The 24,902-nt window shown below is 33.5% G+C and overlaps 1 protein-coding gene across 1 annotated transcript in view; it reads right to left on the bottom strand.

Annotated features, from left to right (window-relative positions):
* Positions 1 to 2,614: 2,614 nt before the first annotated feature.
* Fyb1 (FYN binding protein 1) overlaps positions 2,615 to 24,902 on the bottom strand; it is a 93,399-nt gene continuing 71,111 nt past the window's right edge. Inside the window, exons 10-18 of the mRNA XM_077795497.1 lie at positions 24,788 to 24,878; positions 23,820 to 23,966; positions 22,097 to 22,122; positions 20,991 to 21,057; positions 16,129 to 16,228; positions 15,514 to 15,676; positions 5,868 to 5,901; positions 3,510 to 3,541; positions 2,615 to 2,732 (exon numbers count right to left, since the gene is read on the bottom strand). Of these exons, the coding sequence (XP_077651623.1) occupies positions 2,710 to 2,732; positions 3,510 to 3,541; positions 5,868 to 5,901; positions 15,514 to 15,676; positions 16,129 to 16,228; positions 20,991 to 21,057; positions 22,097 to 22,122; positions 23,820 to 23,966; positions 24,788 to 24,878 (683 nt within the window). The 3' untranslated portion in view covers positions 2,615 to 2,709. The remainder of the gene's footprint in view (positions 2,733 to 3,509; positions 3,542 to 5,867; positions 5,902 to 15,513; positions 15,677 to 16,128; positions 16,229 to 20,990; positions 21,058 to 22,096; positions 22,123 to 23,819; positions 23,967 to 24,787; positions 24,879 to 24,902) is intronic.

Raw genomic sequence — 24,902 nt, 5'->3', positions numbered from 1 at the left:
AAAAATGCAAAGATTTTCTTCTGATGGCCAAGGAGGAATACCTGTGTGAAAAGAAGTTGGGAAAGAGCCAGGGAAGACTCAGGAGTCATTAGATGGCATGCAAGTCAGCTCCAGGGAACGCAAGACAGTTGGGAAGATTCTCAAAGTGCTATGCAGGTAAGGAAGGTTTAGCAAGGATTTCAGGGAGCCCTCAAACTAAAGCATGCACACGAGGGAATCTGGGTCATGACTTAGTACTCCTGCCAAACCCAACCATTGGCTGGACCAGCCTATGGGAAGCCTGGTTAGGGCACAAGGTGATGATGGATTTCAGAACACAGCCGTTGAGGCCTTTGGTCCATTATATCCCCCATTGCTAGAGGTCTTGGAGTCATGTTCTTCAGACTGTCACATGTATTTCACCATTTTAAGACAATAAGGTAAGAAAAGGAAGCTTGAAATGGGCTGCAGTTGGAGAGGTATTTGGATTTGAGGCAAGGTTTCTTTCCCTCCTACCCCTAGAGAGATTTTAATATATTTGTAAGTCTGGTGGGGAGGGACATAAGAGGGAAAGAGATGATGTAAGAGGGAGAATGGAAAAAAATGAATTATGCAGGAAGAACACCCTAAAGGAAGTAGAAAGAAATAAGATCAAAGGTTCTGGGTATGAGTTCAAATTAAGGGAGAGAAAGGCTAATGACCTTCATGTTTTTATGAAATAGAAAGCAAGGATTTTCAGCTGAAGTAATTTTTTTTTATTTGTAGCTCTTCTTGCACAACAAAATTATACACACAAACTATAATAGAAGTCATATTTAGTATATTAAAATTAATTCTTAAAATATATTTTTATATTAAGATAATTATTACATAAATCTTTCTAGGTCTATGTATGTCCATTTCTTGATGCAGAAATCATAACTCTGAAATAGTCTCCTAACCTAATTTGGAATTTTAAGAACTGACATTGCACTGGATTTATAGTATTCTCAATCAGAAATAATTACTGAAAATATACTTTCAGTGAATTATATATATTTCCTATCAAATGTAACAAACAAGAACCACTTTTGACATACAATTTTATTTAGTACTAAAAGAAATTCATGACAAGGGAATCTACTGGCTAGCCGAAAAAAAAGTAAACATTAAAATATTTCATAATTGAAGGGAATTTTGAGATGAATAGTTTCTAATCTGAGGACTTCGGGCCCTCATAAATTGAATGGTAGAAGTTGATGGAATTTTCAAATTTTCTCCCCACAACTTCTAAAATATGAAATTAGCAAATCCCAATGCTGGCTATTCTATTAATAAGTCAGGAGGGGATAAGGGATACATTATTTATCCTCTCAGTGCCCTCATCTGTAAACCGCAGGATTCGACTGTCAATTTTTCTCACCTTTTTTCACTACCAATTACTACAAGCTTTTGCAATTAGCCCTCCTACCCCAGATGTGTCTTTCAGAAGCCTTTATCCATTTATTAAACTCATTGATTAGATAATCATTAATGTATTACCTGTGTTTTAGTATTGTAAAAACCTCACTGAAATTTTTTAAAAATTCAATTGTAAACAAACTCAGAGCCTTCGTAGAGGTAAATGGGATTTCTATTAGTTCTATGTGTTCCTTTCTTGGGTGTTGGGTCTTGCACTTTGTGTCATGGCGTGTAGTGTTCTTAGCATTTGAAACCCAAATATGCTTCACATTTGGGGGGCATCTGCTTTGGGAATGAGTATGAATGGATAGGAAGCACCCTAGTCCAACACTAAGGTGCATTAATTTTGTGCTCCTTCTGTTGGCCAACTTCCTAGTAAAGGGCTAAACATTTTTTTTTAAGTTCTGCAGAGGTAATTGAAAATAAAATTTTTAAAAAAATCTTTAAAAGTATTTCTAGTAAAGAGGTTCCAGAAAAGGAAGGTGATTTTTAAGGTCCTTCTTTCAATTCTTCAAAACTGTAGGGTAGTCTTTTCCCTATCTGCTCTAGCTATAATAGTACTTTAAACAGAGTACAGAATTAAACTGTTAACATATGAATCTGCAAAAATGAAAACTTATTTTAGGCTCTTCTATAGTTTAATCTTAGATGTACATAATGAATGCATAAAGTTCTTATCAAATAATTAACATATATTTGCAATTAACAAATAGGGACAAACTTTGTACCAAAGTTCTGCTTCTATTATAATTTTTGGAAACATTTAACTGATTAGCAGCAAAGGAGCTAACTCTGGATTTTGAAAAGATACACAATTTGAATAGAGAATATATGATACTATCATAAGTAGAGACACAAACAACAGTTTTCCTTCTTGTGAGTTGTTTTAAAAGTTTCTTCCTTACATTCTTTATTCTTCTCTGTTACTTTTTGGACAGGACAGTCGTTTCTTCAATGATATTCCTTTTTTCCTTATTTTTTTGGGGGAGGGTAAAGGGAATCATGGAGATTTTATCTATTGTCTAAAAGAAGTACATTCACAATTGCAGACAAAGCAAAATGGGATATTTAATAATTCTTACATCTCACTAACATAATCTTTTAAGATACTAATTAAGTAGATTATTTTCTAAATTCAAAACTTCATAAAGATTTCCAGCATTTCATCACAAATGACAATAAGTGGTTTTGTACATTCGTTTTTTTACAATACCCAATAAAACATGCCAATTAAAATCCAGACTTCATGTTGGCAACTAATGAATATGGCAGAATGAACAGGACCAAGTGCTAGTCATTGTCATAGATGCAACCTGAAAGAAAAAGAACACAAATTTAAGTACAGTTACATAAAGTGCATATTCTTAAGTGTTCTAAGATTAGAAATAAGGATAATTCATATTTCATAGTTTAGGATTAAATAAAAGTAAAATGGGTTCATTTTATGAAAAACTTATTAAACTAAAGGCCATGTATGTAACTTTCACTGTTTAGTATACAATTCCAACTAAATTTCTGGACAGAATTAAACTCACCATCAAAATAAGACCCAAGATTATTTTATCTTGCGCTTAATTAAATGTAAGATTAAAAACCAAACATTGGTAAGTATCATATGCTTAAAAGACTAAAAGGCAACCTCATTATCACTAGGCTTCGCTTTAGCTGAGAGGAATTTTTAAAATCACAATTTAGAAATGTATGAAGTTTGTACATGTACATACTAGTACTATTTTTTATGAAATAAATACATATTCATTGAGTAAAAATGATGTTTATTTGGATAAGAAAATCTTAAGATTTATGGTACAAAGAAAAATTTGCCAAATATTTGTATAAAACTTCTCTTTTCAAAGAAAATAAATAAGAGTTCCTTTTTTAAAAAAGAAAAAAATTCAGCTCTGTGTGAAAGGAAGACTCATAATGACACCAGAACATTTACCTTTCCTCACATTTTCAAGTAGCTTAAATTCTGATTAGACAGAAAGGCTCTAATTAGTCTAACAAGCCATTTTCAGTATTGCATAGTTAATACTGTAATTGTAAATTCATGTTACTGTTCTCTGTGGTGGATGCTATCTGAGACTTACCATCAGCAATATCGTCATAGATCTCACCATCACTGTAAATATAAAAAATAATTTTTATTTTGTAGAAAATGTCTTCCTAAATTTAAAGCAATATATAGAAGAAAAGAGCAATAATGTGATTTTTATATAATCCAAACTTTTAAAAGTGAGAAGCTGTATGTTATGCGTTTGTAAGTAGCAAGAAACTTCATATTCCTCTGTATTTCTTCTTTCTTGGCTTTATTCAATCCTGCTTCATGCTACAAACAGAATAAAGTGAAACAGTCCTAGGAGCACACAGAATCTGCCCTGTCTGCCCATCTTCAGCCCTTATCATGGGCACACAGCTGTGCTCCCTAAGAAATGTGGTCGAACTGAGCCAATGGAACAGTCAGGGCACAGTCCTCCACTGGGAGCCTTGATCAAAAATGTAACAACTTTTTATAACCATTAGTAACAAATTCATAATTCTGCTTAGATTTCAAACATTGGATAAAATGCAATAATCTTCAACAAAGGAAATAGCTGTATTATTTTTACATTTCTAAGTATAACTTGTAAATATCAATTTTAAAATATATAACTATTAAATAGGGAATATGTAGTCAAGATATGGTTATTATGGGGATTCTTATGTTATATAATTATATAAAAATTATTTATCATTATAGATAGCATCTATAATAGTAACTTTGGCTTCTTTTATACATTTTGGATTTAGCCTGGTCCTGAATCTCTGTGAAATATTTTATTTTATTCAACAAACAGATTGAGTCCTTTCTAAGTAGCAGGAGGCATAAATATGAATGAGACACAGGCTTTGATTTTAAGATGCTGATAATCTAATGAGAGTGATCTATAAATAATAAAAATAGAAGGCATTATAAATAGGATCATAATCTTGAAATACAGGATGCAGTTTCAAGTTTCACAAATGTGAGGTTGCTATGTCACTTAGACCAGACCCATTCCCAGTTCCTGTCCTCTCTCTGTGCTTTATCATAGCAGCAGCAGCAGCCCTTCAAATTGCTGCCAACTACGACAGATGCTATGAGTTCCCTATGTCTTCTGTTTGGATCCTTTCTCTGAGAATGAGGGAGGGTTTGGCTAATACAAATCTCATGCAAATGAAAAGAGAACAGATTTTCCTGTCATTCATTTATTAAGTGTTCATTACGTGGTGAACCAATAATTAGACAGTATACGCTCTACATTCTCTTTCTTCTCCCTCTTTTTTCTTTGCACTGTTGGGGATTGACCCCAAGGACTCACATGGAGGGCAAGTGTTATACCTCTGAGCTACATCCCAGCATTTTCTTTTCTTTTCTTTTGAGACAGGGTCTGGCTAAGTTTCCCAGGCTGGCATTGAACTTTTGATCCTCTTGCCTCAGGCTGCCTAGTAGCTGGGATTACAGGCATCTATATTGTCTCTTAATCATCCTGTAACAATCAGTGATGAACATGTCCTCCTTGTCATACATTATTTCCATAAAAATTTATCTTTTATAATAAAAGCTATAGAAAATTCCCCCATGCCCACCACTGTTATTAAAGTTGTAATGGGAAAAAATGATAGTATGAATTTTTTGTTTTGACTCTGCTAGTTTTCTGATAGCTGCCTTACATTGATTTGTCTCTTTCTAATTGGTGTCAGATTGTATATGGATAAATAGTTTGTGAATCCTCCTTGATTTTTTTTATGCTGAATTCCATAAATATTTGTATTGGTAAAGACTTAATCTAATAATGGAGTTCATTTCTTGCACTGTGTTTCTTAGAGCAGAATCTTAAAATAGTTTGGAGGACTCCAATGGCACACCAGTACCAAACTGTGACAGACCGTGACAACGTCTAATTCATAAAGATAGAAGAATCATTGACTATTCTCTTCTTTCTAGCATGCTTCCAATAAAGGCAACATAACAGTTTACTATGCCTGGTGTGAGTGTAGAAAAATTCTCAGTCGGAAGCTGAACTATAAACTGCTAACAGGAGATATTCGTATTTATTATATAGATACTATTTGGTCCCTAGTTAATTAAATTCAACCACTATATTAATCAGTAAGTAAAATGCAAAGTATTAATAAAAGAGTGGTTTTGATCTGTCTTTTCTATTTTCTAAGTAGAAAGCCCAGTGAGTATATAAAACTATGAACTGTTTAATCATTAATGAGAGGGGCTTTCTGCTTATTTATAAGTGGCACTTTATAAAAACCTTATTATAGATACCACCATATTAATATTAGTATAATATATTGTTTTAAATTTATTTATGATAGCATAGTAGGTTATATTATTTAAATTATATTAGAAATCGCTCTTAAATTAAATAACAAGATGCTTTTTAAAAATATGATAGAAAAAAAAATGGCCTTACTTGTCTACCAGATGACTCCGAAGGACATAACCATCTATGAAGAAAAGAGAAAATAAATTTTATTTACAGGTACAGGTTTGAAGAATCTTTAATACCCATTTTAAGAAATTGTCATACAAGCAAATGGTTATCATAATATATTGAATAATTTTATGTCTCTGAATATGATCAATTTTTCTTATTCATGTCTACTTTTCTTCCTTTCCTCTTTTTTCTCTCTTCTATAGATCTCTTTTCTCCTCCATTTATAATTTTTTCCTCCATTTCCCTTTTAAATTAAAAAAAATTCCTCTAAGATATGACAAATCAAAGTAAATGTTTCCATCAAATTTATTTCTTCAAGGTGTTACTCCCATGTTTTAGGAAGAATTTAGTAAGCATAGATTACAGAAATCATGTATATACAAATTTTGAAAATTTTACCAGAACTAAGACTTAGATTTCAAAGCTTATAATGAGCAGAGTCAGAACTGTGTTCAACTCCCTTTTCAGATGCCAGTCAGGTAATAGCTCTTTGGGTGGACTGGGGGAGGCCTTAATGGTAGTAAAATAGCTCTCATACTCATGGAGATCCCTCAAAAAACTAGGAAGGGAACCACCATATGACCCAGCTATCCCATTTCTTGGTACAAAAGAACAAAAATCAGCATACTATAATGATATAGACTCATAAATGTTTATCAGTGCAGGTCACAATAGCCAAGTTATGGAACCAGCCGAGATGTCTGTCAACAGAGGAACGGATAAAGAGAATGTGGTAGATATACACGTGGAGTTTTACTCAGCCATAAAGAAGAATGAAATTACAGCATTTGCTGGTAAAGGGATGGAATGGAGAAAATTATGCTAAGTGAAATAAACCAGGCTCAGAAAGTCAAGAGTCAAATGTTTTCTCTCATATGCAGAAGCCAGACCAAAATAAGGGGGAGATAGCACAAAATAGAATAGATATCAGTGGAGCAGAGGAAGGGGATTGAGGAGGAGCGGGGAGAGACAGGAAGAGAGAAATGGTGAAATTAAATCAATCAAACTATGCTATATGCATATATGTCACAAGGAATTTCATCTTTGTATTTATAGTTTTTTAATACAATTTTTAAATAATTTTTTAAAATTTAAAATTTTGTCACTAATTTAAAAAACTATAAATAAATAGGAAGACCAGTAGAGTAGAGGAAGAGGAAAAGAGGAAGGGAGGAAGAAAGGAAAATGGGAATACTAGGGACTGAAGAAGGGCAAATTATATTCCTTGCTTGACTGATTATGTTGAAATGAACCCCAATATTATATATAACTATGATGAACTAATAAAAATAAATAAATAAAAATACAAATAAAATAGCTTTCATACTTGGTATGAAAGAGCTGCTCGTTCTGCTTTTGCCATTTGAGAATGCTAGTATTTTACTTCTTTGGAACAAAAGTGTTATTATAAGAATACATTTCAGGAATTTCATTAATACCCTAAGTTAAATAACCATATTTAACTTAATTAACTTATTTATTTTGGTAACCAGGTTTGAACCCAGGGGTGCTTAATTACTAAGCCACATCCTCAGTCCCTTAAAATTTTTTTTTTCCATTTTGAGACAGGGCCTCTCTAAATTGCTGAGGCTCACCTTTAACTTTTGATCCTCCTGCCTTACTCTCCAGAGTTGCCAGGATTACAGGGGTGCACCATAACTATGCCTGGCTAAACCATATTTTATGCAAGAAAACTAAGATTTTGTTTTCTTTTTGTTTGAGATGATGAGACTTTATATTTGCCCTTTATTTTGCAAAATCTTCCTAAGGAAAAGATTGAAATATTTATCCTGAGAATATCTGCTGACATCTAATTAATTTGGAATTGTTTTCTTTATGTTAGTGCCTGAAATTTATTGTATCCCTGAAGTTATCCCTTTAAGTATTCCAGGGTAAAAAACTCCACCAAAATATTTTATCAAAAAGTTCACTAATTTCTAATGAAAATTGTTTTTAAGCATAACATTTGGAAAAAGAAAAGAAATCAAAGTTATCTGTCCAATTTTGTAGTGTGGAAGTAACATAGCATATGTCAAAGTGATAATATGATAAAGTAATATTTTTCTCAAAGTATGAAAAATTAGACCTGTTTTGCTTTCTGTTTTATTGCAACTAAAGCAAAAGCAATAAAAATTACTAATATAAGAATACTTACAATTAATTTCTATGGTCTCTGGCCAACTTTTGGTATTATACTTTTTTCCATGTTGATATGGAATGTTAACATGTTTCATGTTTATGTTAACATGTTAATTTATTTTTAAATTAAGAAATATATCATAATTTAACACTTTTTGAAAAGGGATAAGCTTATGTCTAAAAAAATCAAATTGTCTCAAGAAAATAATGCAAGCAAGTAACACAAACTTGTAGAACAAATTAGATCACAGGGTTTTTTTGTTTGTTATTGTTGTTGTTTTTTTCTTTTCTTTTTTGAGATGGGGGTCCCACTATGTTGCCTAAGTAGTCCTTGAACTCCTGGGCTCAAGTGGTACTACGCCTCAGATTCCCTAGTAGTTACCTGTGTCTACCACCTGGCCCTGTATAAATACTAATTTTTTTCATGGTTCCAATAACTGAAATAGTTTTTATCTGTATCTCTATTGGGAATTAAAATAAAATTTGAATAGTACTTTACAGATAATAATAATCATAGACTTTTTTCCATCAGTTAAAATTGTTTTTTTTTTTTAATTTTGGATTTTCTCTTAAAACAAATTGGAGGGCTGGGGTTGTGGCTCAGTGGTAGAACGCTCACCTAGCACATGCAAGGTGCTGGGTTCAATCCTCAGCACCACATAATAAATAAAATAAAGGCATGTGTCCAATAACAACTAAAAAAAATTTTTTTAAAAAGCAGAAAATATTGCTAATATTATAAAAAATTGGAAAGTAAATAATACAATAGTAAATGTTCCCATGATATATTCATGTTTTTATTAATAATTTTAAAAATAATGATATATGTGAATCAAAGCTTTTACCACTGAAGTCAATCTATTTTGAGATATTAGGATTCCACAAAATCTCTGCAAGGCAGAAAATTAGACAAATATATAGGAAATTATAAGCATTCTCAGAGACTGGAATTGTTCTAGCATCAAATATATTTCAGGTTTTTACAAAACCACTAGAAGAGCTAAGAAAGGTGGTGCATGCTTATAATCCCAGCTATTCAGATGGTGGAGGCAGTAGGATCACAAGTTTGAGACTACAATTTAGTGAAACTGTGACTCAACATAAAAACTTTAAAAAGGCTGGAATGTAGCTCAGTAGTACAGCATTTGCCTAGCCAAGGCAAAAACCCTGTGTTCAATCCCCAGTACTACAAAAAACAAAACCCAGAACAAATCAGAAAACAAAGCACTCAACAACAAGAAGACTAAACCTGTATAAGATTATGAGAATAAAGTTCAAAGCAAAAAAAAAAAAATGTAATCACCATTTTTAGATATTAGTTTTTTCCTATACCTTTAGGAAAACTCAATATGCTAAAATTTTGCAGGTCTGGATAAAATATTGCCTTTTAAAACATTAGTAATTAATGATATACAGTCCAATTACTTCAACTTCAAGAAAAATTGTAAACATTAAGAAATAATTATAAAAACATATATTCACTTAGGTTCTGAAAGCACCAATATATTTCCTCTTATATCTTCCCTGCTGAAAGTTCTATGAAACAATTTCTCTTTCATTGATAATTCTATTGTTGTCTTTGTTGTGTGTGTGTGTGTGTGTGTGTGTGTGTGTGAGAGAGAGAGAGAGAGAGAGAGAGAGAGGGAAAGAGAGAGAGAGGGAAAGAGAGAGAAGGAGAGAGAATAAGCACAGGCATCAATGATTGTGAATATTATTTAATAAAATATAGCATGGAAATGGAGTGTAGGATGGTACAATGCTGCTGTATTTTAGTTCCCTGACGATGTAATAATTTAGGGCTCACTAGCTGTAAAATCACCTATATTATACAGCACCTTACAGGATTAATGGCTTTTAATATAGCATAAGTTTTTCTATTACCTTTTAAGAATCTCTGCTCAAACTTCATTCTATTAAAAGCATTGTCTGTGACAATGTCAAAATAAGTGATTTTCATGAATTTTTATGTAATCTCTCTATTATAGTTCCTAGAAATGATTTTTTTTTCCCAGTAGAAGAGTGTTCTCTTTGGCTCACATAAGATGTTTGCATTGATCACAGGGAATGTTAGTAGAAAAATACAGAAAACAAATTTCGTCATGGTTCTATCGCATGTGGAATGGCTGCTGTGCTGTGAGTGCTGATATACCAGGGATATAGCACATCAAGTACAATTATTAGTCAGAAACCTCACATTCATGAAACAGAACATAATGACTTGACATGAATGTTTGGGTAGAGCTAGTTAGGAAAGAAACACCCATCCCCCACCACGTGCCAGTTAATTTCCACCCCAAATGTTTGCTTGTTCTGGTGCAGATATCTCTCAGGATTGGCGACTCACCTCTTAGAAGGATATTGTGAATAGAAAATTACCAAGGAAATAGAAAATGGTCTTGGGAAAAACAGAAATGATCTTTATTCTAATATTTTCACTTTCTTACTTAATCAACATGACAATGCATTACTTCCTCATTATTTCATTTGCTATGTGTTCAGAAATAAAATTAAATTTACTCAATTTGGTCTTAAAGGCTGTTTAAAAACAATAAAATCATTTTAACAGATTTACCCAGACAAATGAAACAATGTCCAACTTCAAGGGAAAATGCCCATGATAGGAAGGAAAAAAAGGGGGAAAAAAACCCTAAAACAACAAAAAATGTGATGTATAATGTCAAAATGAAATTCTATTGATTTTATAAGAATATTCTCCCTTTCTTTTCTATCTCTATTTTTAGTTTCTGGGGCTTATATTAGACTGACTTTTTAAAAAATTATTTTGTTTATTGATTTTGAGACATGTTTTTGCCATCTTTTCCAGGTTGGCTTGAACCTTGGGCTCAAGTGGTCCTTCTGCCTCAGCCTACGGAGTAGCTAGTTCTGAGAATGTCAGAGTAACTTTTTTTTATGATTTTAAAAATTTTCCTTAGTGAGCATGTGTTGTCTTAAAATGGAAAAAAACAATTTCCTTAAATGATAGGTTGGTAGGATTTGTGAAGGTCTTAAGCACCTTTAAAATCTCTCTTTATTTGAAATGAAGAACATTGTGGCCACAGATAACTCAGTTCCTGTCTCATTTCATACTTTCTGTAGGGAATTTTTCTCTAGTGACAGGAGGTGGGAAAACTTAGAGCTTATGAGACATTGAGTTCTAGAATAAGCACATGCATTAGCTAGAAATTTTAAACATTTGGGAATGTGCCAGAAATATATATATATATTTAAGATCCCAACACCTACACAGTTCACACTTCTTCAAGTCAGTGGGTGAAACTTGATCAAATGTAATAATGTCTATAAAAGTGTCTCGTTTTCTATTTTAAATGGTAAGGGATTGTTGTTCACACTTTAATCTGTGATTTCTATTGCTACTAACCTTAGGTTGCTTTCTTTGTTTCAATGCACTACAGAAGAATGAAGGGTTAGGAAAAGTGTCCCCATGGTGCTGGATTGCAGATACCTTTGCTACTTATCAGAAGTTGTGAAGAACAAGGAACAGAAGGATGGGGAGGCTCCTCAGTGAACTTCAATAAACTAACCATGCTACTAAGGCTAAGACGGAGAACTCCTGTCTGCTAACCAGTTAAACTATTCAGCAGATTTCTTCTTGTGAGTGTTCACATGCCAGACTTTCATCTGGCTACCCAATTCCCCAATTGTTACATTCAATCTAGCATGTTCCACTCAAGGTGAAGGGCACTGCGCCAAGGGTTAGCAAGCAATGTCAAGAATATGCCATTGAAGCTACTCTTAAGATTTAGAGTCTTAGACTGGTAAAACAATAATGACAATTGCAGTAGCAAAAGTAGTCTCAGGGTGGAGTTGGGAGATATTAATTATGATGGGGAGATATTAAATGTGTCTGGGAGTAGGGTGGGAGGTGCTTCTAATTTTAGATGACAACCGAGTTATTTTTAATAGACAATTATGGGCATTCCAGATCAAATAAAATTTCACAGTGGGATGAACCAGCATCATTTATTCAGGGAATGACAAGAATGTAGTGGATATTTCTGGGGTGTCAATTATAGATGGGAAATAGCATTCAGGGTGAGGCTAAAGGGTTTTATATGCTAGTCTGAAGTTTGTGTTTTGAAAAATAATATTTGGTTAGCAGTGTGGTGAGAAGATTGAATAAGGGTAAAGATGAACATATCATTTGAAAGGCTATTGCAATTATGTAGGTGAGGGATGGTTAAATCTATACATCAATCATTCTAAGTCCTGTAGAAGTGTGTGGAGAATGGATTAAAAATAAGCAAAATTGGCTGAGAATGAAACTCATTGGGAGGGAGAGTGCTTGCCTCCTATGCATGAGGCCCTGGGTTTCATCCCCAATACTGCAAAAAAGAATAAAAGAAATTGAATAAAATTAAGACTGATCAAGGATCCAGTCCAAGGAAGGAATTAACAGAAGGTTTATGAAAATTAGGGGAAAGCATGGTGCTTGAAAAAATAAAAATGAAATTAAGCAGATGCAATAATTAAATTTTGGAATAACACTTCATCTGAAAGGTAGTAGTAACTACTTCTGTCACTCCTTCTTCACCCTCAACTACTGGCACTTTGAGTAGCTATTGTCCAAATTTCAACAGGACATTGAACTGGAAATGATTTTTTACCAAGGACTTTTTTTCTGGCTTCTAGAACTCTTTGTTAGGTTGCTCAACACCCCAAATGACTCCCTACCTGGCAGGAATAAGCTTCAACTGACTGGTACCTACATACCCCAATTTGTTTCCCACTGGGTGAGATACGCTGATGCTCAGAGATCCCCAGCAGCATTAAGTTCTCATTATCCAAGTGATAATTTTTCTGATTACAAGGTTTAGGGGCTGCCTTCCTTTCCTGGCTTCACTTTTGCCTACTGGTGTTTGCCAGAGTTACCTCAGAAACCGCAAAGTCAAAGGAATACAAAATTCAGCTCAAAGAAATTATTTACATAAAAAAAACAACAGGTGGCGCACACCTGTAATCTCAGTGGCTCAGGAGGCTGAGGCAGGAGGATCTCAAATTCAAAGCCAGCCTCAGCAAAAAGTGAGGCGCTCAGCAACTGAAGGAAACCCTATCTCTAAATAAAAACACAAAATGGGGCTGGGGATGTGGCTCATTGATCAAGTGAGCTCAGTACCTCCTAAAAAACAAACAAACAAACAAAAAAACAAGTGTACATGTGCCAGATGATAGAGGCTCCCACCCCAAATACCTAAGAAGTAGTTATTCAATGAGCTTAGAAATTGCACACTGGTACTCTATCAAGAAAAGAAAAAAAAAGATGAGAGTTACATGAAATGGTTGACTATCATCTACCAGAAGTTTATGACATGTTTGCATGCTTACACTGTCAGGTTTTCGTTCCTGTTATGTTTGTTTTTGCTTTTGGTTGTTGTTGTTTTGCCATTGGGAACTTACCCCAGGGGCACTTTAGCATTGAGTCACATCCTCAGCCCTTTTTTATTTTGAGACAAATTTCACTAAGTTGCTGAAGGTCTTGCTAAGCAGTGAACCTGGCCTGGAACTTGGAATCCTCCTGCCTCAGCCTCTTGAGTTTCACTCAGTTTTAAAAGATGGTAAGTTATGAGAGGACAAGAGCCCCTCCAGTATTCATAACAGTACTTAGACTATTGATGTTCAAATAGGAAATGAGAGTAAACCGTAAAATTGTCTTTGAATGGCTCATTCTTACAGTCCACTGGTTCCTAGGAAAACAGGAGTCTTTTCTCTGCATTTCTATTACTGATACTGTATTTATTCCTACAGAGTTCTATTCAGATGTCTGCTGATGAAGTCAACTATGTCCTTTTAACTCAGTGTAGACCATCATCATTAATCATCTGCTTCTTAAAATGCAGAATGCTAGACCTCACTTCAAACCTACTGAATTAGAATCTACATTTTCAACAAATCCAAATAGTGGGGATATACTTTTCAGCTGGAGAAGCATGGCTTCAAATGGGATGTGTTGCTCAGGACAGGAATTTTTAGAATGTCATGTCAAGAATTTCTTTCACCATACCAAAGGCAAGATGTGTCAAGCTTGTGCCATGGAAAGAGTTCCACATGACATATCAAGGACAATTCTTTTGTGAAAAAACGTGAAATAATTTGGAAAGTAGAAGAAATATAACATATCTTTTAGACTCATCATCCTAACTGACCACTATTAACGTATTGATATGATTTCTTTTAGTTTAGTTTCTTTGTATTTGTGTGATTTTTAAAACATGATTATAAATCCTAACTCACATTAACTGGGCTTCTTATTTATCCTATTATGTCATGAGATATTCATCACATCATTATTATCAAAATCATCATTTTAAATATTCAATTTGGTATATTCTATATCACAATTATTTTGAAATTTTGAATTTTTAAATATTTTTATGACCTCTTACTGCATATAGGTATATTGTCCCCTGCATTTAAGGCTATTTCTTAGGGTTGATTCCCACAAATGTCAGTCTGAATAGATATTTTGGTCTCCAGTGGCTTTGTTTCCACATTGTCTCCAGTGAACTTCAAATCTAAAGATTACAGGTTCTTGCCCTTTATCTTTTGTACCCATATTCCATATTTCCTTTGAAAAGTTAACCACATTTCCTCCATGGTAACTTTAATCCTCTTCCCACACTCGAGTCACTGTTTTGTTCTTGAGATCCATTTCTGTTCCTGTCCCTGAGTCACTTTCCCCCTATTAAAATTAACCCGGGAGTCCATGTTTCCACGCAGACAGACTGAGCTAACCTGGGGCAGCCATGCTGGTTATCCAACTTCAAATATAGAAAATGTACTTTTGAATTACTTCTCCATGGATTTAAAATAAGCTTCCATCAACAATTTTGACAAAAATATTTCCACATATCAATTTAGTAGTGACAAAATCAAAGAGGACAGGGACTGTCTTCTATTTGGAACAGTATATTGCATTAAGTGCATCCAAATAGGAAATGAAAACAAGTGAATTTGCAAGATAGAAAAACTATAAATTCTAGATGTGAAATATGCTGTAAAATTTCAAAACTGGGTCAGAGCAAGAGCCAACTCATTCCATTAGCACAGTGGGTCTCACTTTAATGTCCATATGAACAAGCAAGAGAAGAAATTATGATCCCAGATTGCATCAGATTCCCAGAGCTTATGATTTGGCAAGTCAAGGGTCCAGGCAGTTTTAATATACACACAAGGTTTTTCTGATGCATGGTCCCTAGGCATATTTAGAGAAGTACTAATTTGGCATCAGGATACATATAGATAGAGATAGATATAGGTATAGATATAGATATGCTAAGAGGTAAATGAAAAGATTGAAATAAAATACATTTATTTTAGGACAGGAAACTCTCCAATTTCTTGATATTTTTTACAAATGACAAAAGCATAGAGCAAAACAAATTAGTAAATATTGGGTGATCACTAATGCTTGTTTGGCTGCTAAGTTCTGGAATGCTATATATGTACAGCATAAGCAACGACTTACATTTTCCTTCTTCATTCCTGCAGAGAACTTTTGTATCATCTGTGTTTTGTATAACGTCAAGAGATTCTCCAGGTTTTATCTGCAGATCTCTAGTCCCCCATTTTTTAGAGGTTAAGGAGGCTGAAACTTTAGTCGAATATAAAACTCTAATTTCACCATCATACTGGAAAATAAACACATTTGAGTTATTGGTTGATGTGTACTGTTACAGTAATTTATTTACTGACAAATGTATTAAGAAAGTATTTACTGAATAGTTCAGCGTTTTCAAAAGACAATATAAAGAACATTAACGATAACTTTGCTGGGGGAAGTCACTCAGACCCTCATCAATTTCTTATAAGAAGTATTTTTTGATAACCTTTTTATCAAGGTTCAAAGGACAAAGAAATTTAACATATATATGCACATATACTGTTCTCATAGGACAACTTGCTTCATTTATTATAGGAATAAATTTAAATTCAAAATTAATTTTGTAGAAAATAAAGGAGTAATGATAGATAAATGTAATACTGAAACCACACTATTTAAGTGTGCATTTTGGTGTTTAAAATTACTGAATTTTTTTCATTAGTACTTTGAATTTTGCATATACTATTAAAAATGACGTACTTTAAATTTTTTTCTGAGGTCTTTTTCTTCTTTTCCCTGCTTTTTTAGCTTCTTCAGGTCTTTTTCTTCTGTCTTGGGTTTTCCAATATTGAGTCCTTGACTGGGGTGGCAACAGACATAAAACAACATTTTGATTAAAGAATATAAAAATAATAGACTACAATAGAGATTTAATTGATAACATTAAAATCTTGTTCGATACTGCTTTTAATTAATCATTTCTTGGAAACTCAGTACCATCTCTTACAATAAAGAATGACATTCCATAATGCAGAAGGGTTTCTTCCAGAGAACACAGATCACAAGGCAGAATGGAAGTGAGAGGTTCTCTATTATATGAAACCATAGAAAACACTGAGTAATGCCTGAGACATGGTTGTATTGTGGTTTCATGTGACTCGACCTGTATTTGAATCCCCTATATTTGATTTTATTTTTTGAATTTGTTCTTCTTAGTTACACATGACACTAAAATACATTTTGATAAAATTATACAAGCATGAAATATATCTTATTCTAATTAGGACCTTATTATTGTGGTTGGGCTTACTGGTGGGATTTACTTAGGTATTTTCATAAAAAATTATGTTGGATTTATTTTACTGTCTTTTCTATTCCTATTCTTCCTCCCTTCCTTTTGTTCTCCTTTGTCTAATCTTCTAAACTTGTATTCTTCCCCTACCCATGTCTTTATTGTGGTTTAGCTTCCTCATATTCTCAAAAACATTTGACTTTTGTTTTTTTAAGACTGGCTTATTTCACTTGGCATGATAGTCTCCAGATCCATCCATTTACTGGCAAATGTCATAAAGTCATTCTTCTTTATGGCTGAGTAATATTCCATTGTGTATATATATACCACGTTTTCTTTATCCATTTATCGGTTGAAGGGCACCTAGCTTGGCTCCATAGCTTAGCTATTGTGAATTGAGCTGCTATAGACATTGATGTGGCTGCATCACCGTAGTATGCTGATTTTAAATCCTTTGGATATATGCTGAGGAATGGGACAACTGGGCTGAATGGTGGTCCCATTTCTAGTTTTTTCAGGAATCTATGTACTTCTTTCCAGAGGTGTTACATCAATTTGCAGTCCTACCAACAATTTATTTGTGTTCCCTTTCACCCACATCCTCATCAACATTTGTTGTTACTTATATTCTTGATAGTTGCACAAACACAGTTACCCCATAGTAGACAAAGGTGCCCCAAGCACACACTATAGAAAAGACAGCCTCTTCAACAAATGGTGCTGGGAAAACTGGACATCTGTATGTAGAACGAAAGTTAACCTCCATCTCTCATTCTGAACAAAGATCAACTCTAAGTGGATCAAAGACCTGGGAATTAGAACAGGAATCCTGCATATCCTAGAAGAAAATATAGGTCCAACACTTCAACATACTGGCTCAGAAACTGACTTTCTTATCAGGACTCCTAAAATACAAGAAATAAAATTAAAAATCAATAAATGGGATGGCATCAAACTAAAAATCTTCTTCACAGCAAAGAAAACAATAAAGAGCACAAAGAAAGAACCTGAAGAATGGGAGAAAATCTTTGCCACCTGCACCTCAGATAAGCCATTAATTTCCAGGATACACAAAAAAATGCTTAACACCAAAAATCCACATAACCCAATCAATAAATGGGCAAAGTAACTGAACAGACCCCTCTCCAAAGAAGAAGTGTGAGGGCTGGAGCTGTAGCTCAGTGGTAGAGTGCCTGCCTCACACGTGTAAGGCACTAGGTTCCATCCTCAGCACCACATAAAAACAAATAAATAAAGATATTGTGTCCATCTGCAACTGAAAAAAAAAATAAAAAAAGAAGAAATATGAGTTGTAAACAAATATATATAAAAAATGTTCAACATCTCTAGCAATTAGAGAAGTGCAAATTTAATTCCCTGTATTTTAAAATCCTTCCTAGGCAATTAATTGACTTGGCTAATGTCACAGAAACAGCTTTTAAAAAAGATGCTTTTTAAAAAACTCATTTTTATGGTTTATAAAGTTTATCTGTATGTTTATATTTTTGTATATACTCAAAATGGAAAAAGAGGGATATATAGCACAGGATATTGTTCAGTGGTAGAATGCTTGCCTAGTATTCATGGGGCCCCTGGTTTGTTATCCAGTATCACAAACAATAAATAAAAAGAAAAACAAAACAAAACAAAATGGCACCCAAGTGGGAGGCAGGATATGTTGGTTAATGAAAAATGCTTAGGTAAAATGAAGACTTTGTATACTATATTAAATAAGATGGTTAATATTCTGTCTTTAACTTAACCACTTTATTAAATTGTCTATTTGAATGTGTGTTTGTATAAAAGAAAGACACATTCTAAGTGTTTTGATCAATTGATGGATTTGATATTAAAAATAAAAAGAACTCTAAGGCCTGAGCATTGATAGTTGCTATAGCTCATTCATATCAACTGGACTAAAGCCAATTACCACGACAGAGGTGAATAAGCCTAAGACAGTGCTCTTCCAGACCAGCCACACACAGGATGATCTCGGAAGCTTTAAAAACAGAATAATGCCCTTGCCCAGTTCCTAGAAATTCTAATTTAATTTATATTTCCTTAAATTAATCTTAAGTTCTAATTTAATTAACCTGAATGGGGTCTATATACTAACACACATATTTTAAAAGCTCCCCAAGTGACACTAACTTGTAATCTAGGTTGAAATCTATTTGCTGGGTAAATATGGATGATAGGGAAAGGGCTAAAATGTTTTACGTATTAGTGACTAGTGAAATGGTTTAAATACTGACATTAATTTTTATTTAGATGATCTAAGATAGATTATTGGTAAGTGATTTATTTAAAATGTTTGATTCTAAATTTTTGATGCTTAGCATTTAGTTTATTCACTGTGAAAGAAGAAGCACATACCCTTTCTCTGGTTCTGCATCTGTCCTGTATGTGCACTGCCTCTTGGGAGACTAGGCACTGGTGGAGTCGCTGGTCCAGATTAGCTCTCCGGGGCCATAGAATCTACCTGAATGCAAAAATGCCCCACAAGCTAACTTTGAAAATAATTTATTTAAAAATAGACTAATATGTTTAAAAATATAAAATTGTTTTAAATTCTGAAAATAAGCAAAGGGTAGGAAAACAGTCCGTATCAGATGATGTTTAATCAGCTGGAGTTTGTTTTGCTCTAAGAAAAGTACCAGTATGTGATTCTGGGTTCCTGGAGAGCTGGTTTTTGGAATGTGGTGGCACTTCTGTAGTAATGCACAACAGAAAAATGCATTAAAATCTATCACACGTAGAAAGAACTTCCCCATGGTGAGGAATATTAAAACTTGAATGTGTTACTGAAAGTTTAGGTTTTCCTTTCATGGAGAACTGAAAGAAGGAGAATGATTTTTGTTTCATCTTGTTTGTTTTGCCTCTGGAACTTGATCTTCACATATGAATGACCGTATATTTTGCCTTCAGATTCTTTGATGTTGATGCTGCTCTAGTTCAGTAAAATTGGTTCAACAATGTTCATAAAAAAAGACTTAAGAGATTTTTCATGTATTCTTAAGGACAGCTCAGAAAAATAGTACTTCTTGGACCCACTTATGTCACTTCTGTTCTTTGATTAACCAAGTATATCAAATATATATATATATATATATTTGGTTGTGGATGAACCTTTATTTTTATTAATTTATTTATTTGTATGTGGTGCTGAGAATGGAACCCAGGGCCTCACACATGCTAGACAAGTGCTCTACCACCGAGCCACAACCCTAGCACCACCAACTTTTTATTTGTCTTTCTTTTGGTATAACAGGGCATTCTTGTTTTTTATACACAGTATTATCAGATCATCTCACATATTTGGTTGAAAATCTGGAAGTATCCTACCACGTAATGTTCTATCCCAAAATAATTTTCAAAAGGTACTCCTTTTGTATTAACTGATTTTAACAGATTTTCAAACAATTTTGGAGGGGCAGGGTACTGGGAATTGAACTCAGGGGCACTTGACCACTGAGCCACATCCCCAGCCCTATTTTATTTTCTATTTTATTTAGAGACAGGGTCTCACTGAGTTGCTTAGCACCTTGCTTTTGCTGAGGCTGGCTTTGAACTCGTGATCCTCCTGCCTCAGCTTCCCCTGAGTTGCTGGGATGACAGGCGTGTACCACTGAGCCTGGCTCAAACAATTTTTATGTAAAATTAAATTGAAACCTCAGTTAAGCTGGAGAAGGTCACTATTCACTGTCGACTTTTTTTTCCCTCTTATTTTAAATGGAACTTTTGAGACTCTGATGCTTTTGTGTGTGTGTGGGGGGGGAATAGATATTCCTTAAAATCCTTAAAAAAAATTTCTCTTTTTTTTTCTCCTTCATAAAGGAAGCTCTCTGATGGAGGATAGAAGTGGCTTGAACAGAAGGGTGAGGGCTGAGATATAAGGTAAGGAGTATATTAAAGGCAAATTTCATTTTGGGATAAGAGTAAAAATAAGAAGAGATGAATTATTGAAATGGTTTATGATAAGAATCTCAAATATATTTCCCAGTGAAGAAATGAGCACATGAATGCAGACATCAGTGAGTTACCAAGTCAGTGAGGTTAATCAGGGGACAGTTAGCAGAACTGCAGAATCAGGGTATGGGGAAGGAAAAGGGGGGCAGAAGGTGACTGGGGAGAAGGAGGATGGGGACAATTGGCCCATAGACCTGGCAGAGAGTTAGAGCTGAGAGCAGAAGGGAACACAACTTTAGCAAGAGCTGATCCACGAGATGGCACACAGTAGACACACATCCCATCAGGATTTTATTCCAGTTGAATTTTCTAGAACAATCTCATTCTCAATCCTTCATTATAAGGAAAGCATTTTTATTACCTCACTTCTGCTGGTGGAGCAGGGAAATCTGAAGCATCCACATCATCATATACTTCTTCTCCCAAGTCTAACAAAAGACAGAAGATCAAAGACTAAAACACTATTCACTTAAATTTTGATAGGAGTATTCATTGATGTCTTTAATATAAAGATTGCTTCAAGAATAAAAGCCAGAAGATTTCCTGGAGTCTGAGGATTTTTCTCTTACAAGCATTGTTTGCTACTCAAAATGGGGAGGTTCTTATCTTCTAAGTTGTGTGTATTAAATTTCCCTCAAAAAAAAGAATAAATAAAGAAAAAACAATGATCATGATTCTATGATTATAGCTACCATTATCTGAAAAAAAAAAAAACCTCATGGTGCAGTGACTGTAATTATCTAAATATCCAGTAGTGGGATGAATGACAGGAGTAACAAACTGCTGAGAAAGAAATCATCATTATTGGCCACCAGCAATAGGAAATGGACATTGAAATCCATATTCTGCAGGGTTTGGAGCACTTCAGTCATATGTATCATTCTATTTATGCATCTATGTCTATGCCTGTCTGTCCTCTAAATACTTCCGTTCTACTTGCTGATCTAGATTTATTTTGTTCAAGGTAAATTTAAAACTTTGAAAGAACTGTCTCAGCAGATCAAAAGATAAACTTGACTAAAACTGCACAAAGAAAAAATGGTTTAACTTTAAATTTTCCAAATATAATATAAATTATGTATAAAAATTCAAAGAAATTAGATTCAAAAAGGCCTCAGTGGCATATAAACTGGCATGCTTTTATATGCGAGAATCCTATATATCAAGTGTGGACTGAAATGGGGCAGAGAGACATGGAGAACATTGATGTTCATCTCTTCTACTTATCCCCAACTCCACAGTGTTTTCTGGAAGATTTGTTTTAAAACGCTGAGCTTTGTCATTTTCTCATTTTATTGTTGAGCAGCCGTGGCCACCCAAGGTGAAGTTGCTTGCGTAAGGTCACATAATTTATTATATTCAAAGTCAGGACTTTAATGCAGATACTGTAACTGCATCCAATGTTTCCCACTACCCCATGGGCAAGAAATAAAGATATAAAATATATAATTAGTTTTTGTTACTTACCCAATTGGTTAGGAGGAGAAGGGAAACTGGAAAGAAAATGAAAACACAAATATAATCAGTATAATATGAACCTAGAAAAAAAATGATTTCTTTATATGAAAGAAGTGTGAACAGGCAACAGCCCAGAGGTTTAAAAAGGTTAATTAATCTGTTGACCATCATTCCTTTCTTATCCTCCATTGTTCCAGAGTTCTAATATCTGTGCATCAATTTAAAATTTAGCAAGACTTTGTTTTGCACCCCAGTGTTGGCCAAAAAAAGTAAAAAATCAAGACAGTCAATTGACATAAAATATACAAATGCCCACAGTCATTGAACAACATTTTCAAATTGTTCTGAGGTTTGTACATATTATTGCATCAGAATAAATTAAATAGACTTCATATTTTGGAGTCATTTGTGACATACATATCACTGGTCCAAAACTGTTGAATAGAATTAAAGAAGAAAAATGCAGAGTAAAAAATCAACAAAGGTCATAGGAATATGACCATATTTCCCCAAATGCATATTATATTCCCTCAAAGCAGGAGAATAGTGAATAAGAGAGGAACATCCACTCAAACTAAAGAGTGAGAGCTTATTAATAGAAGTGATCTGAAATCAGAATTAGGTGGTGTTTAGTTGCAACAGAAAAACAGCTTTGCTTTTATTTCTTCCTGAACTGTGGATTTTAAATACACAGAAACACAAACACAAACATACAAATCTTTTAAAGAATAGTGCATAGGATAGAAATGACTTATGAGATTGTGAGGTATCATTAATTAAAATAATCCAAAATCAGAATTGGGTGGAATGGAAGCAGAAAAAAATCGGTTATTTTATTTCTAAGTAAAAATTACATATGAGTAATGCTGTTCAAAGATTTATTCTAATGTTTTCTTAAAATTTCAAGTGCACTGTTTATTGACTGAGGTCTTTTGGTGTTTCATAAAAGGTTTAAAATTGGTAATTTTATATGGAATTAACAACTTTTCCTCTAGTGAAATGTGGTGAATACATTAAGTACATATAAAACAGACTTTCTTGTGCCGGGGAACATGAACCTTCAAATTCATATGTAAGGATGTATACTAAAGCGTTATTTTTGGATGGAAAAAGAAAATGCATGCCTTAGGCTTCATTTAGGCAAACTTGAGATAGTTAGATAATTTTAGTATAGGAGGAATATAATTCAAATAGAACTAATATATTGCTGTTATGGAACAGAGTTACAAAGACTTTAAATATTATATGTAATGAAAAGAAATTCTAAATTGTGCCCTTTAATTTTAGCAAATTCATTTTTAACAGAGAAATGAAAATGTGAAGATTTGTCAATATAAAATACAACATATTTTACTATTTGCAGTGCTGGAATTGGAATTACAAGCTTTTAGATGGAAAGTTATAACTTAAAAAAAAGCCCCACTAAATGGTGTATTCATGTGTGTGTGAGCATATGAGGGTTTATGTGCTGTGTGTTGTGTGTGTTTGTGACAAAAGTAAATTGTCTTTGAATTAAATGATGATTTTTGAAATACTTGGGCTTCTTTTATGTAATTAATTTGTGAGTTTAAGCATGACACCATATGTGAGTCTAAGATAATTAATGGCCAATAACATCAAGATGGTTTAAGCCTATCAGGATTTGATTATTAGTTATAGAATATTAGTAGCATTTAATTCAATTAAAATTAGTGTAGTTATTGTGCACTGAGTTCAGTTGGTCGACTCTTACGATGAACCTTCATCATTGTCTGACTCAGAGACTTTACGTTTCTCTCGTATACTTTTCTTTTTGTCACTTTTTCCCTTTATCATCTTCAAAATCCCCCAGGACCACGTGCTACTCTTCTCTTCCACCTGTAGTGTGGAGCTTTGGAGCCTGCAGGCATTAATTAGAATGAGATAACCAGCAGACCATGAAAACATTGTGTGGATATCTAGATGTGTTATAATTACACTGTCAGGTAGCAAGTAAACCTGTAATCAATGAGGTGGTGCTATTAAGCCTATAGATCTTGTGTTTGAATATTGTTTCTACTAGGTGGGTCATATTTTCTATTTAGTGATATATCTTGATTCTTAAAATATAAAGTTAAGTCAGAATTAAGTTTAAAACATTGATTTAGCTTTATATATAATTAAAATTAAGAAATTAATTGATCTTAAACTTTAATATGCTATTTAAAAATGGCAAGAGAAAATTTATTATTAAACTAAAATATTATTATTCCCATAAATTATCACAAATATTAAGATGTTTATTACACAAGCTAAAATATTAACTAATCAATGTTGGTTCTGCCATTGGTAGCAAATAATCTAAATTTACTTGGGTTGTTTACAATTATGTTCTTATACAAATATAGCCATGTAATTGATAAACACTTCAGATAGCATTATAAAAATAAATGATCAATTTAATAAATAAACAATTGGAAAAAGTGTAAAAAAATCTACACCACTTATAATTTGTACCTGTTTTATTTCTTTTGCCATCGTTGGTGAGATTGTTCCAAACAATCTACCATCTTTATTAGAAGTGTGATTCAATTACAATTCTTTTTGATTAAACCCTCAAATCATTTTGGGGAATGAAATAAAGAACACTGCTTTCTGCTTTTTATCTTAATTGGAAATTAAAACTAAATTTCCATATGTATATAATATTTTGCAAAAAGGCAACCCACTGATTATTCTTACCCATCATTAGACTCTTCCTCTTCTATTCCATCATAAATATCATCATCTAGTGGTGGTGGTGGGAACCCTTCATTTGGATTAGGGAGGAAATCTGTTAATTTTATAATATGGTCAC

This window comes from Urocitellus parryii, chromosome 1 (assembly GCF_045843805.1).
Source record: "Urocitellus parryii isolate mUroPar1 chromosome 1, mUroPar1.hap1, whole genome shotgun sequence".
NCBI lineage: Eukaryota > Metazoa > Chordata > Mammalia > Rodentia > Sciuridae > Urocitellus > Urocitellus parryii.
Note: the sequence above shows the minus strand (reverse complement) of the source record. Positions and strands in the feature narration are given on the sequence as shown.